At 40.5% G+C, this 16186-nt stretch overlaps 1 protein-coding gene across 4 annotated transcripts in view; it reads right to left on the bottom strand.

Annotated features, from left to right (window-relative positions):
• Usp33 (ubiquitin specific peptidase 33) overlaps positions 1 to 16186 on the bottom strand; it is a 45272-nt gene that overhangs the window by 2980 nt on the left and 26106 nt on the right. The window contains exons 13-23 of one of the 4 annotated variants that reach the window (XR_015664983.1): positions 15315 to 15427; positions 13914 to 14083; positions 13721 to 13815; positions 12613 to 12646; positions 9870 to 9915; positions 9090 to 9270; positions 8046 to 8172; positions 6676 to 6845; positions 5871 to 5952; positions 4494 to 4602; positions 377 to 3625 (exon numbers count right to left, since the gene is read on the bottom strand). Coding sequence is in view for 2 of the 4 variants with exons in the window: in NM_001415063.1 (NP_001401992.1) it covers positions 377 to 479; positions 4494 to 4602; positions 5871 to 5952; positions 6676 to 6845; positions 8046 to 8172; positions 9090 to 9270; positions 9870 to 9915; positions 12613 to 12646; positions 13721 to 13815; positions 13914 to 14083; positions 15315 to 15427 (1230 nt within the window). In the remaining 2 variants the exon portion in view is untranslated. 4 annotated transcript variants of the gene reach the window in all.

Raw genomic sequence — 16186 nt, 5'->3', positions numbered from 1 at the left:
ATTATGTATCTGTGTGCATGGGATAAATGTGCCAGTGCCAGTGGAGACTGGAGAGAGTATCTGATCCTCCTGGAGCTGGGGTTACAATTGCCTGGTGTGGCTACTGACTTAGGGACTTAGGTCCCTAAGAAGAGCAACAAGTGCTCTTAACTGCTAAGCCATTCCATCTCTCTATAACCTACATTTAAAGTTAAAGTTAAAATTTGTCCTTTTATTCTTACCGTGATTAATAATGATACAGTTTCTAGCAATAAAGCTATAAACTAGAATATAGGTTCCCGGACAGCATGGGTCTTTTAATGTTCAATGGTGTAATCTCCAAGTTTCATAAAATTAATGAAAGAACTGGCTAATAAGCTTTCAGTTAGCCACTTACCTCCATCCTTACCCTTTACAAAACTCTCCCATTCTCTAAACCACTGCATGCTGATACAGTAAAAAGTAGCTGGAGAGTCTTCCTCTTGAAATGCTCTGTTGAGCTACAGAGAGAAAAAGTCAGGCACCTAATATCTGGAACTCACAGCCCTCTTCTTCAGTATCCAACAAGAACTTTCTCATACATATGTGAGGCAGCACTAAGACTGACACACTAGCTTATCTTATTTCTGAGATACACAGTGTTGTCTATCAATAAATGATCCTAGATTGTCTCAAAATATAAGATGCACATACAGAAGAAGAGGATCATAAAGGAACAGGTTAAGAGGAAATTTTTAATAAGCCTCAAAGTATGTTTATTAAAAATGTACCACAGCCTACTTTAAAAAAAAGTAAAGATTAAACAGAAATACTTATGCAAAAGAGATGCCATAACTAGGCCTCAAAAGAACAAAGGGTATTGTCTAATTACAGTAGTATTTCCTGTTGGGCAACAAAATGCCCATGATAGATACACACACAAGATAAGGACAGAGGTACCTAACTTCAGATAGACATTTCTTTAAAACTTTTAAATTGTGTGTGTATAGGGGGAGAGACAACTTGTAAAGTCAGTTCTGTCCTTTCACTATGAAATCATGGGATTGAACTTAGATGAGCCTTCTTGGCCCTGAATGCCTTTACTCACAAAACCATCTAAACAGCCCCATTTCTTTAACTAAATCTAATCAAAACCCTATAGCCTTGGGGGAAATCCAGATGGAATTGGAGAGATGGTGGGAAAGGGTATGTAAAATCTAAAATTGTATTCATAGATTATTAAAAAAAAAAGTGATCATCCACAGATTTGCTTTACTCTCCCCTGACTGCTTTCTGTTTTCTACGTAAGTACTTTACCATTGAGCTCTATCCCCAGTAACAAAGACTTTTTTTTTTTTTTCAAAAAGACAGTTTGATGTATCTCAGACTGGCCTCAAATGGTAGCCAAGGATGACCTTAAAGTTCTGATCTTCCTGCCTCCCAAGTGCTAGGAATACTTACATGTATCACCAGGCCAAGTGTCATGTAGTACTTAGAGACTGAACCCAGGGCTTCGTGCATAACTATGCACTCCACTGTCTGAGCTATATACTAGCCCCAAAGGTTCTCACTGTTGGTTCAAAAGTACCCAAGAATCTGATTTCCTTTTATCCATAATTGTGACCACAGTGACTTTTAGTTATTCCCTGAAAACCACCCTAATACATTCTTGATTCATTCTCTCTCTCCTCTCCTCTCCTCTCCTCTGTCTCTTTCTCTCTCTCTCTATTTATGTGACTGTCCTCCAACACATCCTACAAGTCTTTTTTAATTAATTGTTTTATTTATTTATATTTCAATCCCCCCCCCCCTTCAGCTCCTTCAGTCCTTCCTCCAACTCTTCCACTGGGGCTTCCCAGGCTCAGTCCAATGGTTGGCTGTGAGTCTCTGCATCTGTCTTAGTCAGATGCTGCCAGAGCCTTTCAGGACAGCCATGCCAGTCTCCTGTCTGCAAGCACATCTTAGCATCAGCAATAGTGTTTGCTATCTGCGAATGGGATGGATCCCAAGGTGGGGGCAGTTTCTGAATGACCTTTCCTTCAGTCTCTGCTCAGTTTTTTTGTCCCTGCATTTTCTGAGAGCCTGGTTATGACAAGCCTTTCTTAACACCACAACAGACCTATGGTGACCATTTCAATTCCCCACACTACTCTTGAGCTCTTTAGCCCTTGTTCAACATTTTCCTTCTCTATGGCGTTTTTAAAGGGAGGGGTTAAGACAGTGTATCATGTAGCCCAATGACCTCAAATTACAGACACTCCTGCTTTTACTTCCCAAAGGCTAAGGTTACAGACATGTGCCATCATGCCCAGCTGCTCATCATGCTTTATTTACTAAAGGTAAGCACTTTGACACTCAGAAGCTACTTACATAGGAATAAAATGGTATGAAAAATTCTGGGTCTATGTATGAAGGTACTAAAAAAGTCAAGAACTGGGCATACTGATGTACCATTTCAGCTCTTTGGGTAGTGAATGCAGTGTGGTGGGTGAATATGCTTGACCTAGGCAGTGGCACCATTAGGAGGTGTGGCCTTGTTGGAGGAGTATGTGTGTCACTTCTGGGGCTGGCTTGGAGACCCTCTTCCTAGATGCCTGGAAGATAGTCTTCTCCTGACTGCCTTCAGACCAAGATGTACAACTCGTGGCTCCTTGTCCAGCACGGTGTCTACCTATTCATTCCTGCCATGACAGTAATGGACTGACCTTTTCAACCTGTAAGCCAGCCCCAGTGTTAACTGCTGTCTATTGTAAGAGCTGCTTTGACTGTGGTGTAAGACATGCAAGAAGATCAGAAGTCCAAGGCCAGCCTGGGGTGCAGAGACCCTGACGCAATAAACAGAAGTTAAAGCAGGCCAGCAAGACTGCCAATGAATCAGAAGTTCCAGCAAGCATGGCGGCAGACGGGATCCCTATGATCCAAACAGGAGGAGGGGACAGCCAGCCCCCAAGTCACCCACCGTTGGTGTCCATCATTTGAACCCCAGGTCCTGTGATCACTCCATTTCCTCCAACATTTCTTCAAACTGATCCTACCTGCTTTCCTGACGTTTCAGAAACTCGTCTTAGTTTCCAGGCCACTGAGGTCACCTACTTCTGACCAGCCACTTAGGATGTGGATGTAAAATGCTGAAATCCTATCTCAAAATAACAAAGGGACTAATGATAACGTTCAATGACAAGACCTGGACTTAGCATGTGTAGGGCCCTAAGGTCAAATCCCAAGACCCACATCCTACCTCACACCACCCAAGAAACAACCCTGAACCACAGCTGTGCAGACATTACTTAAAAATAAAGTCCTTAATGCTAGATGGTGGTGGTGCAAACGTTTAACCCCAGCACTCAGGAGGCAGAGGCAGGTGTATCTTTGAGTTTGAAGCATGAAGGTAAGAACAACGTCACAACCTCAGATAAGGCCTGTGGTCTAGGAAACTCTTTCTAGCTTTTTAATCAATGTTTAAATCCCCAGTTACAAATAAATCCTGAGTTTGACAAGATGGCTCAGTGGGTCTTGGTCTCCTCAGGACCCACATGATAGAATCAAAGAAGTCTCTCCCTCAAGTTGTCCTCCGTCCGCCACCCATGCTCTGTAGCACAAAACCAGGCAAGCCTGGTCTACACAGTGAGTTCCAGGACACCCAAGGTTACACAGAGAAACCCTCTTTCTGAAAAAAACAAACAAACAAACAAACAAACAAAAACTGCCTTAAAAAAATAGGAAAGAGAAAGAGTACATCTTGCATTCTTCATGGCATGTACCATGATAAGTGACCACAAACTTGGTAACTGAAAAGGAAATCTCACTGTTTTGGAGACACAAATCCAAAATCAAAGTACTGAGGGAACTACACCCTGGAGATCTAGAGAGATCCCATGTCTGAATCCTTCAAAGGGCGACCTGTGTCTGGGCCACCTCCGTTTTTCTTCCCACAGCTTCTCTTCCTTCTGAATCTTCTCAATGTCTCTTGAAAGGGACACAGACTGGATTTGGGTTTTGTATTAACAACCCTACATGATCTCACCTCAAAATCCTATGTAAAGTTTCTACTCAAGGTCACATTTGTCATTAAGGTCAATTCACAGAAGACACAACCTGAGACATCCTTTTAGGATCCAACAGTCAATTGACTATAGACACTACTCACTATTTCTATAACATTCAGCCAGAGATTAAAACTTAACCTTACAGAGATCTAACAGTTAAGGCTGCTGAGGGCTCAGACCCTTTAAGAATGAAAGTCTAGTTCCTTTAACAGCCACACCAGTTACAGCCTGAACAGACAACTCTAGGGAGAAAACATACAATTGGGGAGTTAAGACCTCTTGCCATAGAAAACAAATCCACAGAAAACAGAAAAGCACGCACGCACGGGAGAGCTAGAACTGTGGTGAACTGAGCAGGGTTGATCATGGCTATGCAAGCAGGCCCCTGCCATCTACTACAGCTCTCTCACCCGGCCATCTCTCCGCTAACTATCAGGTCAACATCTTTAGCTTACATCATGTACAATTTGAAAGTGCTACTTCTTTTACCCGAATAAAAATTTCCAATTCAGTTTTTCTTCGTTTTTCAATCTTCTCTGCCTCAATTTGGCAAGTGTGACAAATGTAGAGGTGGTTGACAGCAGGCCCTCCTCCATACCTAAGCATGAAGGTAAGAACAACGTCACAACCTCAGATAAGGCCTGTGGTCTAGGAAACTCTTTCTAGCTTTTTAATCAATGTTTAAATCCCCAGTTACAAATAAATCCTGAGTTTGACAAGATGGCTCAGTGGGTCTTGGTCTCCTCAGGACCCACATGATAGAATCAAAGAAGTCTCTCCCTCAAGTTGTCCTCCGTCCGCCACCCATGCTCTGTAGCACAAAAGCACACACCAAATAATTCTTTAAAAATTACTTAAAGAAGGGGTTGGGGATTTAGCTCAGTGGTAGAGCGCTTGCCTAGCAAGCGCAAGGCCCTGGGTTCGGTCCCTAGCTCCGAAAAAAAGAAAAGGAAAAAAAAATTACTTAATAAATCCTATAGGAAAATTCTCAAAGTAATATGAAAAAAGTCAAAATATATATAAAAAACAAAAAGAACTCAATTTTATGTTTCCCAGGCCAACAGCACTATATCTGAGCCCCTAGCCTGCTTTATGTACATTTCAGTGATCCCTTATAGCTACAACTTTCCCTTCCACTACAGCATTAGAATGACTATAAAGTGAAAGGGGCTTGAAAATTAACATAAAATGTCTCTTAGTTACACAAGCACAGTCCAATCAAATGAAGACTTGCCATGCTCAAATAAAAGGAACACAGTGAGTGCATTTTTAACATTTAAAATGCTTAGTAACAAAATAACATTGCAAAATTATATAAATTTGGGAGTAAGAATATCAAATTTTGAGCTGAAAAGATGGTTAAGAGTTAAGACTGCTCTTCCAGAGGTCCTGAGTTCAATTTCCAGTAACCACAGATGGTGGCTCACAACCATCTGTAATGGGATCTGATGTCCTTTTCTGGTGTGTCTGAAGACAACGACAGTGTACTCATACACAGAATATAAGTAATTCTTTAAAAAAAAAAGAAAAAGGACTTTCCAATTTTAGTAGTATACAACTACGTAAACTTTTAGTATTGGGGAGATATAAGATCATTTAAATAAGGTATATGAAGTTATATACCAGAGTGTATCCTACAGTTAATCATAAAATTTCCCATTATTTATACTAGGCCGTACTTTAGAATGAATAAAAGAAAAAAGAATATTCATCATATGTATCAAATAACACACTGGGTATTTATGACATAAACCAACACTTCTGTAACTACTTTCAATTTGTTTTAGGATTTTTTAATATTGTATTATTTTTTATTTTATGATTTATTTTGTTTTATGATTTTATTTTTGGATTTAAAAAACAAACCTGCTGTAGAGGTTATCCCAAATGTTCTGAGGCAGCATCAAAACTAAGTCTTCAATATAACTTGCTTTTCGTGGAGGAATACCTAAAAAATATTTAACAGTCTACTTTATTTTTCATTCCTTAATTTCTTTATATGATTTTCAAAGGCAGTCCTAAAAATTAAACCAAAAGCTTACTCAAAGTAGGCAAGCATTCTCTCATTAATGGTAAAAGGCCAATCTTCTCTCTCTCTCTCTCTCTCTCTCTCTCTCCCTCCCTCCCTCCCTCCCTCCCTCCCCCCTCCCTTCCCCCTTCCCCCTTCCCCTATTCCCCTATATACAAAACAGGGTATTCCCACACCTAGTAGTTTCACTACATAATAATACTAGCAAGTCACCAACCATAAAGGTCAGTCCAAGGTACATTTCACAAATCCTAAATATGCTTTCATACTTTTAAAAGTCAGCTATTCATGAGCAACAGAGAGGTAAGAACTACAGATAGATACAGGTGTCAGCTAAACCTACCACTCAGGAATGACCCTCACCAAGAAGTCTGTACACAGAAAGCTTGCCCAACTGTACTCAGCCACCCATGTATCTGACTCTAGCATGAAATTAATGGTTTCCCAACACTGAAATCGTCTTTGGTATTCTTAAGCTATAGAACTGGGTTTCACATAGGCCAGTTTCTGAAATCATAAAGAATCAAATATACTTTGCTCTAGATGGGGATGGGCAATAAGCAGGAGAGGAAATTCTTGACACTTTGTAATTGCAAATTAAACAGCAGCCTTCTATCACTATTTTACATGGCTCTTCCTTACCTCCATGAATACAGAGAAAGTCATTATTTGAAATAGGGCCAGGTTCAGCAAAGGTCTTAAATTTATTCAACCACTGTCGAGATATATAGAACTGAAGGAGGCTTGGCTCCATTATGTTCAACAAATTGGATATCCTTCGCCTCTCCCTTTGTGCCTCTTCACTGCTCTTCCTGTTGAGGACAAGGACTCATTAATGTGATACACGTTTCACTACAGCAGACTAACAGCAGCATGACCCTTCTCTTCACTGTTAGTTTTTTTTTTTTTTTTTTTTTTTTTCAGAGCTGGGGACCGAACCCAGGGCCTTGTGCTCTACCACTGAGCTAAATCCCCAACCCCCTCACTGTTAGTTTTAACACACATACTGTAACTGTGGATCTCATCAGCCCTAAGAAATTTCAAGAGAATACTCCGTCCACTGCTCAGTACATTATACGTTGGCCTGGAGGTTATACTGACTTAGCCCTGAGCATCCATGTAAGCACGGGAACTGCGCAGCAGTCAGAGTTGGTAAGACCGTGGCTAGGTTGCACTCTTGGCTCCTGTTTCAGTATCTAGCATTTTCTTTTATAAAATCTGAAAGGTATCAAAGATTTTTATAGAATACCTTCCATACTATTGGATATTTTAGGGAAGAAATTTGGTAATTAATTCCAACTTTGTCTACTTCGTTTTCTTTTTCAGTAAAAACTAATCCTGGGCCAGTGAGATGATCATTATGAAGGGTGCTTACCATCAAGTTGAAGAGTTTGAGTTCTGAGAATTCTGAGTTCGATTCCCAGAACCCACTTGGTAGAAGAGAGAACAAATTCCCAGAAGTTGTTGTTTGAACAGATGACCTTTGGTGCATGAAGACAGGCATATACATCCATATACACATACATACATACATACATACATACATACATACATACATACATGTTAAAGAAAGAAGTGAGGGGCTGGAGAGACAACTTGGCAGTTCAGAATACTTGTTATTCTTTGGAGGACCTCGGTTAGATCCTAGAACATACATGGCAGCTCACACCTAGCCGTAACTCCAGGTACAGCAGATCTGAGGCCCTCTTCTGACCTCGTCAGCCACCAAGCAAGTGTGGTACACAGACACACAGACATGCAAAATACCCATACACATACAATAAACTAAAAACTTTACTTACAAAGAACTATTTAAAGCACAATAATATATCCCTTTGCCTAGCTATGAAGTCTTCATTTTCTAAACAAAGTATCGTTCTGTAAACACGTTCTTGATCTCACTCATGAGAGTACACAGAATTTCTAGTCTTCACCTATAAACTCCAAGAGTCTCAGAAGCACAAATCCCTGTGAAGACATGTTCTTCACATGGTCCTGACAGTTCCCCTCACCTGTAGAAAAGGACGTAGGCTTCGGCATTCTGTACGGTGGACTCTGAAACTTCAGTGACGCTCTGGTCATCAAACTCATACCACAGGTTATTTAAATTGTTTCTGCAGTAGGCAATGTAGTGCCCACCTGTAAGGCGGAAAAACGTGTTACGGCTACATGGCAGACCTACAGACAGCTGAAACCCATCCACCACAGTGTCTGTGGTCTCACTGCTTGAGTCTGCACTGCACTCCCAGCACTACCACTATAAGACAGGAAGAACAAGTTTTCTTTTCTTTTCTTTTCTTTTCTTTTCTTTTCTGCTTTGTTTTTGAAATAAGGTCTCACTATTGTAGTAGCCCAGGTTGGTTTTGAACTGACAATCCTTTCACCTCAGCTTCCAGAATATATGTATCCACACACCCACCTTAGACCATGCAGCTCTGAAAAACCTTACAAACCCTGCCTTGTTACAGTTGTTACCATATGTCCTTCTAACTTTAAGGTCAAGTATTCCAAATAGTCTAGAGAAAAATATTTAGTGTCTTAAAATTTACCATCTGAAATGCTTCCTCTAACACTTAATAATTATACAATTTATGAGTTAGATCATAATTACACATATGCACAAATAATACAGATAAAATTATAACATCTTTATTATCTTAAACTTGGAGAGATTTCTATTTCACAGTCTCTGCTACCCAGGCTCCTTGAACTTGATAGGCAGTCAGTGTTTGCCAATAAGATTAAACTAGATTACTAATCTGTATTTCTGGTACTTGTTTCAACTAGCTGGCATTTTTGAGTCTTAAATTCCTAATCCTCCTGCCTCAGGTCCCTGAGTACTGGAACAACAAGCATGTGCTACCACACCCACTATTTTCCTAAAATGTGTATTATTACTTTGTGTTGTCTGCCATTTTTCTCATAATAAGCACTAAAATCTGTTTTTAAATTTTTCTCGAGTGGGACTTATTTAAGCAATCAACTTACAAGTTTTAATCAATCAACTTGGATCCGTGTTTTTTAATTGCAAATACCAAGCCATTGGTTGTACTTACTACTTGCAGTCCCATGATGACAGATGACTGACAGGAGATCATATGTCACGATCTGAGCTGGGCTATCCTTTGCAAGAAATGGCTGAAGGTCCAGGCCTTCCAGGGGGAAGGAAACATGGGTGCTAATTTTGGTGGAAAACATCAGTTCATGTCGAAATCTTTTAAGGTGGATACACAAAATCTAAAAAAAGTACAATTCAACATCCAAATTAATCATTAGAAAAGATTGTAAGTGGTTAAAACAAAGTACTCTAAAGCTTTATTGTAAAAACAAGAAAGTGTGGCATTATTATATAAAATTATATTAACTTAAGTGTTTGTTTTAAAAGAGTTATTTGAATTTGGGAGAATGGGAGCTTTTTCCCCCATTTTTATGAGACAAGATCTCACTGTGTAGACCTGGCTGCCTGGAATTCACAGAGATTTGCACATGCCTGGCTCATTTTCTCAGTAAGAGTCTATGAATTTGTTAAATATCCATCCCCCTGAGTTCTAGCCTGATTCCAGACACATCTGCAGTGTGGCAGAGTGAGCACAGCTCTTCCAAAGCTCACTGCCACTGGTGTCCAGCTGTCAACCTCAGACTCGCAGGGTCCTGCCCTGTCTGGTGACATGCTCAGCAGCACACTGTCAGATGGTGTTCCATATTCAACCCAACCTCCTACCATGAATACTAAAGGGATACACGGTAAGTCCATGTTTTAGCCATTCTGAGTTTGCTACAGCATGTGACATTAACACATTACCACAGTTTATAAATGAGCGACAATGAAGTCATACCTCAGGAAACTTTTGTACTTTACAAAACTTTACTCCATTCCTCAACCTAAGGATAAAAAAGAAAAGCTAATGAATCTACAAAGCATTTATTATATTTAAATGGATCACAAAAGAATCTTTCAGGAAATATCAAGTATCTGCGTATAATATTCCTGAGTTATGTTACATATTTATATACTAAATAACCTAACAACAAAATAGCCCTTAATATAAAAAATTAACTTATACAAGACATCACTGAACAATACTTTGATTAAAGAAGAATGAGGGACTAGCTGTGTGGTAAAGCACTGGCCCAGCAATCACAAAGCCTCGGGCTCCATCCCTGCACTGCAGGTAAAGCACGGCAGCGCACATCTGCACTCGGTGCTCAGCAGTAGAAGCAAGGTCTCCCTCAGCTACACAAGCTCAAGGCCAGCCTGAGATACATTCGATCCTGCTTTTTAAAAATTAGTATTAGTGGGTAGTGGTGGTTCACACCCTAATTCCTGCACTCAGGAGACAGAGGCAGGCGGATCTCTAGGAGTTTGAATCTAGTCTAATCTACAGAGTGAGTTCCAGGACAGCCAGGGCTAAACAGAAAAACCCTATCTTGAAAACCAAACAAACAAAAAATAAATAAAATTAGCATTAAGTAGTGTACCATTATCTCAATTTTACAATATGCAGATATTAAGTAAAACTGCGTAGTACAAAATCCAACTCTTCTTCAAGATGAGTAGTTCAGGTTCACATATTTATTCTTTTTGTTTATTTTGTTTTGAAGACAATAATGTCTTATTATGAAACCCAGGCTAGGCTCAAATTTATAATCCTCCCACCTGATTGCTGATAATATCAGCATGTACTGCTTACCACTGTACTTGGCTTTAAAACCATTATTTTGTCTCTCTGCTCGCTCGTTTGTTTGTTTATAATTTTGTTTCAGTTTTTGAGACAGGGTATCTCTACATAGCTCTGGCCTTCCTGTAACTCACTGTGTAGACCGGGCTGGCCTCTAACTCACAGAGATCCTCTGGTTCCTAAGAGCTGGACTTAAAAGCATGAGCCACCACACCTGGGCCATGACATAGCACATAAGCATCCCGCCCCCGCCTAGAAACCCTTACTCTTTTTTTTCAGAGCTGAGGACCGAACCCAAGGCCTTGAGCTTGCTGGCAAGCGCTCTACCACTGAGCTAAATCGCCAACCCTGGAAACCCTTACTCTTAATGTTGGGAAGACCTGGAGGGCTGAAGAGTGACTATTTCAAATAATCACTAAAGAGATGGTTCAGAGCTTAAAAATGCTGGCTGCTCTTTCAGAGGACCCTGGTTCAATTCCCATGTCAGCTCACAACTGTCTGTTACTCCAGTTCCAGAGGAACTGATACCCTCAAAGAGACATACATGCAGGCAAAACACCAATGCACATAGAAAATTTAAATATAAATGCAATCATCAAATAATTAGTGCACACTGGACAGATCTGCACTTGGCCTCAGGGATGAGCACTGGCTGTCTCCCTCCATGTCTGTTTTCTTCTACCTGGCGTGTCCAGCTGCAGAGTAAGATGCCTCTTCAGACTCAAGTCTCCTTTTAACTGTCAGCCAGGACTTCCAGATAGACTGAGAAAACATCTTTCCACGTGAGAGGTGTTTATTTATTTTTGCATTTATTGCCTCAATTCTGTTCTATCATAAGAAGGACCAACAATTGAAGTTTAAGATTTCCCGGTTGTGAGGTTGGGGATTTAGCTCAGTGGTAGAGTGCTTGCGCAAGGCCCTGGGTTCGATCCCCAGCTCCGAAAAAAAGGAAAAAAAAAAAAAAAGATTTCCCGGTTGTTACTGTATTAATACTCCAGCTTTATGGACTAGAGAGAATGCTCAGCCATTAAGAGCACTTACTGCTCTTGCAGACAGGACCTGGGATCAGTGCCCAGCATCCACATATAGATGGCTCAGAACCATCTCTAATTCCAGTTTCAAGAGTAGGTGTTGCCCTCTCTTCTAACATCCATGGGCACTGGACACTTACATGCTGTACATACACACATGCAGGCAAAATATTCATACACATCAAATAAAAATTAAATCTTTCAAAATATTTAAAGATTCAAGCTTTTCTTAGGAGCTCATTATTTTTGTATTACAGAGATTCTGAAATTTTTTTCAATTTCCTCTACATCAAAAATACTTGCTTTTATCAAATCTCTACTCCATTTTTCTGATATCACAAACAAGTGTTTTATTGTTTATTTCCTGTAGTTGTTGACTTCTAGCTGCCTGGAACCCACTATCTAGATCAAGTTGGCAGCTTTCTGTGCTGGGATTAAAAGGCGGGCTCTAACCACACCCAAAAGAGGTTTTGAAAAGTCAAAATTATTACAAGATAGAAAGGGGGGCTGGAAGTAGATATAAAGAAAACAAGGCCTAACTATTCTGTTCTGCGCCCATATCAGCAAGCACTGTGAACATAGGGCAACCTCTCTGAATGTTCTACACATCTGTACCTTTCACTTCCTTGCTATGGTGCGTTACCATAGCAACCTGAAAAAGTCACTTTGTTTCTGCAAACTCACATCCTTCATTCCTTAAAACCCTCACATTTATTAATATATTAGATGAGGCTATTAAAAATTTACTTTAAACATGTTTTACAAAATAACCAATCTGAATTTTCCAAAGCATCAAGTCCATGTGCTCAGTTCAGATATCCAAGAAAAATACAAAATACGAAAGTGAAAATAATGTCGTTGTTACTCACTTTTTGCATTTTTCACAACTGTACATATTATCACCTGCAGACAGAAAAGATCTAGTCATTCAGCCTATCACCAGCAAACTGTTCTGCAATTCCCAGATGTACCACAGTGACCAGCTGGTGACATTTACTTCCCTACAGTCACCACCCACTCCTCCTCTCCTTTCATTTGATGGACTAATTGAAGAAGCAGTCACTTCATCTAGTCCTGAACAGAATTTACTATATCCTGTTACGTGCCCAAGCATGGTGCTGGGCATCGAGAAAAGTGCAGAACTGTAGTGTCAATTCTCGGATTCTGATTTCTTTAAAAAAAAAAAAAAAAAGATATTATAAAAATGTTTTCATTTGAATCCCAAGTACTGGACATGCTGTTTCAGACCGTCCACAGCAGCTGACTGTAAGTGGCCTCTTGCTCTGGAGGGGGCATGACTGTCAGCTGCACGTATTTCTGCAAGTGTGTAACATTTGGAATCCCGAGACTTTTCAGAGGATATAAAATCGCTAGGCCCCTAGAGGTGGGAGGTCTGTTGGTAAGTTGTTTGGTTGTTCATTACTGTTGGTCATGCAAAGAAGAAATGAGAAAAAGAAATTAGATGTCCTGACAGCAAAGATCACACTTGTTCCAAGGAACTGAACATCCTAATCAGCAGGAAGCAGAAGTAACAGCCCACCCCCTTTCTGACCCCGGACCTTATTCAGGGATCTCTTTCCTTTCCTCTCTACTCTGTTTTCTCTCTTCTCTAGTGTTAGGGCTGGTTTGAAAGGGAAGAAAAACGGTAGAGAAGAGTAGAAGGCAGAAGCCACAGAGTAGGCAAGCGCAGCTGCATAGGACCGTCACTGCAGGTGCAGCTGTGAACAGTTCAAGGCGCATCTGCACCCATCATCTTCACAGAATCCACCTTCTCAGAATCACAGAACGTGAAGATGTCTTGTTTTGTATTATAGAAATCTATATAAATTCCTTCAGGGCAGGACTTTTCTAATCATATTTCAACTGCCACTGAAGATTCCTCCACCATGCAAATATGAACAAATACTATTTAACTGTCCGAAATGAAGCATTGGTTCACCTACCAAAGTCAGTCATAAATGCGATCGTATTTCTTACCTTTAAGTTCATCTCTGGCGAAGAAGGCAGCAAGACAATCTTGCAAGGTTACTACTGGACCCCAAAACCAGCTAGGGACACATGAGACAACAAACCTGAAACATCATTGACAGGAGAGAAAGGAAGTGTTCTGCTAGTACAGCAGAAGCAGCAGCACCAACCATCAATCCAAGCAAAGGAAATAAACACGCACCTCTTCACGTACTCCATGAAGAAAGCTATCCACCCCTGTGGAGCGTAGGCTTCGCCACACGACCCTGCTTTGACTATAGTTGGGTGACTGGAGGAGTGCAGCTTAGCCAGGTCTTCCTTGCCAGGAATCGGCAAGGACAGATCCTGAAAGGTCTCGAGGGTTACAGACACCTGCAAGTGTTTGGTTTTAACAGGATGGAAAGAATCCAGGACAGTTATTTACAGGGTTAGATTTCTTCCACATATGAAAGCAAGCTATTACTATAAGCAAATATAAATACCAACAGCTTTAGAATACTACACATAGAAATGAGTCCACTTTGTACCAGGTACTGTTCCAAATATAATCTTCCTACGAGTCATGAGTATTTCTATGGCTCAGAGAAGCACAACAAACCCAGCTACGGGCAATGGAGACTGACATTCACGCTCCTTTCTAGGAGTGTTGAGGGACTAGGTCTTATTATACGCTGTACCATCCAAACTGTTCTCAAGGCATCCTCTCCCCTCAGCCTCCAAAGTACATGAAACTGCAGGCTGTGGTAGAGTGGTAAGGAGAAAACCAGATCTGGCATCAACCAGCACTTAACAACAGGGATGCATCATGGGAGATACGCTGCTTCAGGCAACCATGGAGTAAATACCACACTAAGATGATTACAATACTCTGCTAACAGAATCTTCCATGACAGTCACATGCAGTCTGTCCTTAACTACAGCAATACACATACACTAGATAAAACGTTTCGGGATAATACACCATCAGTATGAAAATGACCCTACTGAGTGCCTTACATCTGACTTAACATTATAACACAATAATTGAAAGTTGATTTTCTCGTTTCTTAGACATGAGTTCTCATTCACTAAGCATACTAATTACTGTATTTCACTAAAATGAAAAAATTAAGAAATCTTAATTTTTTCTTTTCTGAAGGATTTCTTTCTTTCTGAAGGATTGGGTGTTAGTCAACCCTCATGAAATTTGTTTGAGACAAAACCGTGTTTGTGACTTTGGTATCATCACTGAAACACATGTATCATTTACAAGCCACCTGCAAAGGCAAATGTAAGAATACACTCAACTGCCATTTGCTTGTGAATGCAAGTGTTTCTGGGCATACCTAATTTCATCAGCCGTGGGAGAAGAAGCACTGTTAACAATTCTTGTTGCCAAGTAACTTCTCACCTTTATATGTAACCAAAACAGACAAAGAGCCCGTGGTCCTGCACAAAGGATGTGGGCTGTACTGTTACTCTACATCTCAACTCAATGTATAACTAACAGACACACAAGAAATGTGTGGGCTGCAACAGCAATGATCTATTTAACTCTTCCCATCCTTAGGTTTTTACAAATAACACTGGACAGAAACATCCTGTTACGGTTCTCCATACTCACCCTATCACACGTCAGACACTGTACTGAACTAATGATTGTCCCATCAAATATGTCAGAGATGACACTTCTGTACTTCTTATGCTGCTTTTTCCTCTTTGGAGATGAAGACTGAGCTAGAATTAAAAGACAGAACATTAGAAAGAATCAAGTTCGTTCCTTGAATATTTTTTAATTGTTTTGGGATTTTTGTTTTTTGAGGTAGGATCTCGTGTAGCTCAGACTGGCCTCAGGTTCACAATGATTCTGAGACTGACTCTGAATTCCTGGTCCTCTTCCTTCCATCTCATATGACACTAGATTAGAAGAGCAGCGCATGTGCCGGCTTTCCCTAGAATATTTTCCTTTTTCAGTTGTACTTATCTATTACTATGTATGTGTATGTGTCTGTTGCATGTACATACGGTGCCCATGAGAGCCAGAAGAGGTACTGGATTCCCTGGAGCTAGAGTTAGGGGCAATCTAAAGCTACCCAATATAAATGCCAAGCACTAAACTCTACACACGGTCTTACCCACTGAGCCATGCTATACTCCGCCTACAAGATGCTCAGTAGGTAGAAGCACTTCCTGTCCATCTCAGACTTGTTTGATTCCCAAGACCCATATAATGGAGGGAGAAAACCAACAGGTTCTCTGCTGACCTCTACAAGTATGCTGTGGCATGTGCACCCACACATACACATGGACACAAACACACAGGTCAATAAACATAAAAAATAATTACTGTACTATAAAAGGAATTCAGAAAACCACCCAAGATTACTGCTTTAGGGCTAGAGAGATGGCTCACTTGCTGCTCTTCCAGAGAACCAGGCTTTGGTTCCTAACACCTACATAAGGCACCCACCCATCCCACAACTGTGTGTAATTCTA

This window comes from Rattus norvegicus, chromosome 2 (assembly GCF_021556685.1).
Source record: "Rattus norvegicus strain SHRSP/BbbUtx chromosome 2, alternate assembly SHRSP_T2T, whole genome shotgun sequence".
Classification (NCBI taxonomy): domain Eukaryota; kingdom Metazoa; phylum Chordata; class Mammalia; order Rodentia; family Muridae; genus Rattus; species Rattus norvegicus.
Note: the sequence above shows the minus strand (reverse complement) of the source record. Positions and strands in the feature narration are given on the sequence as shown.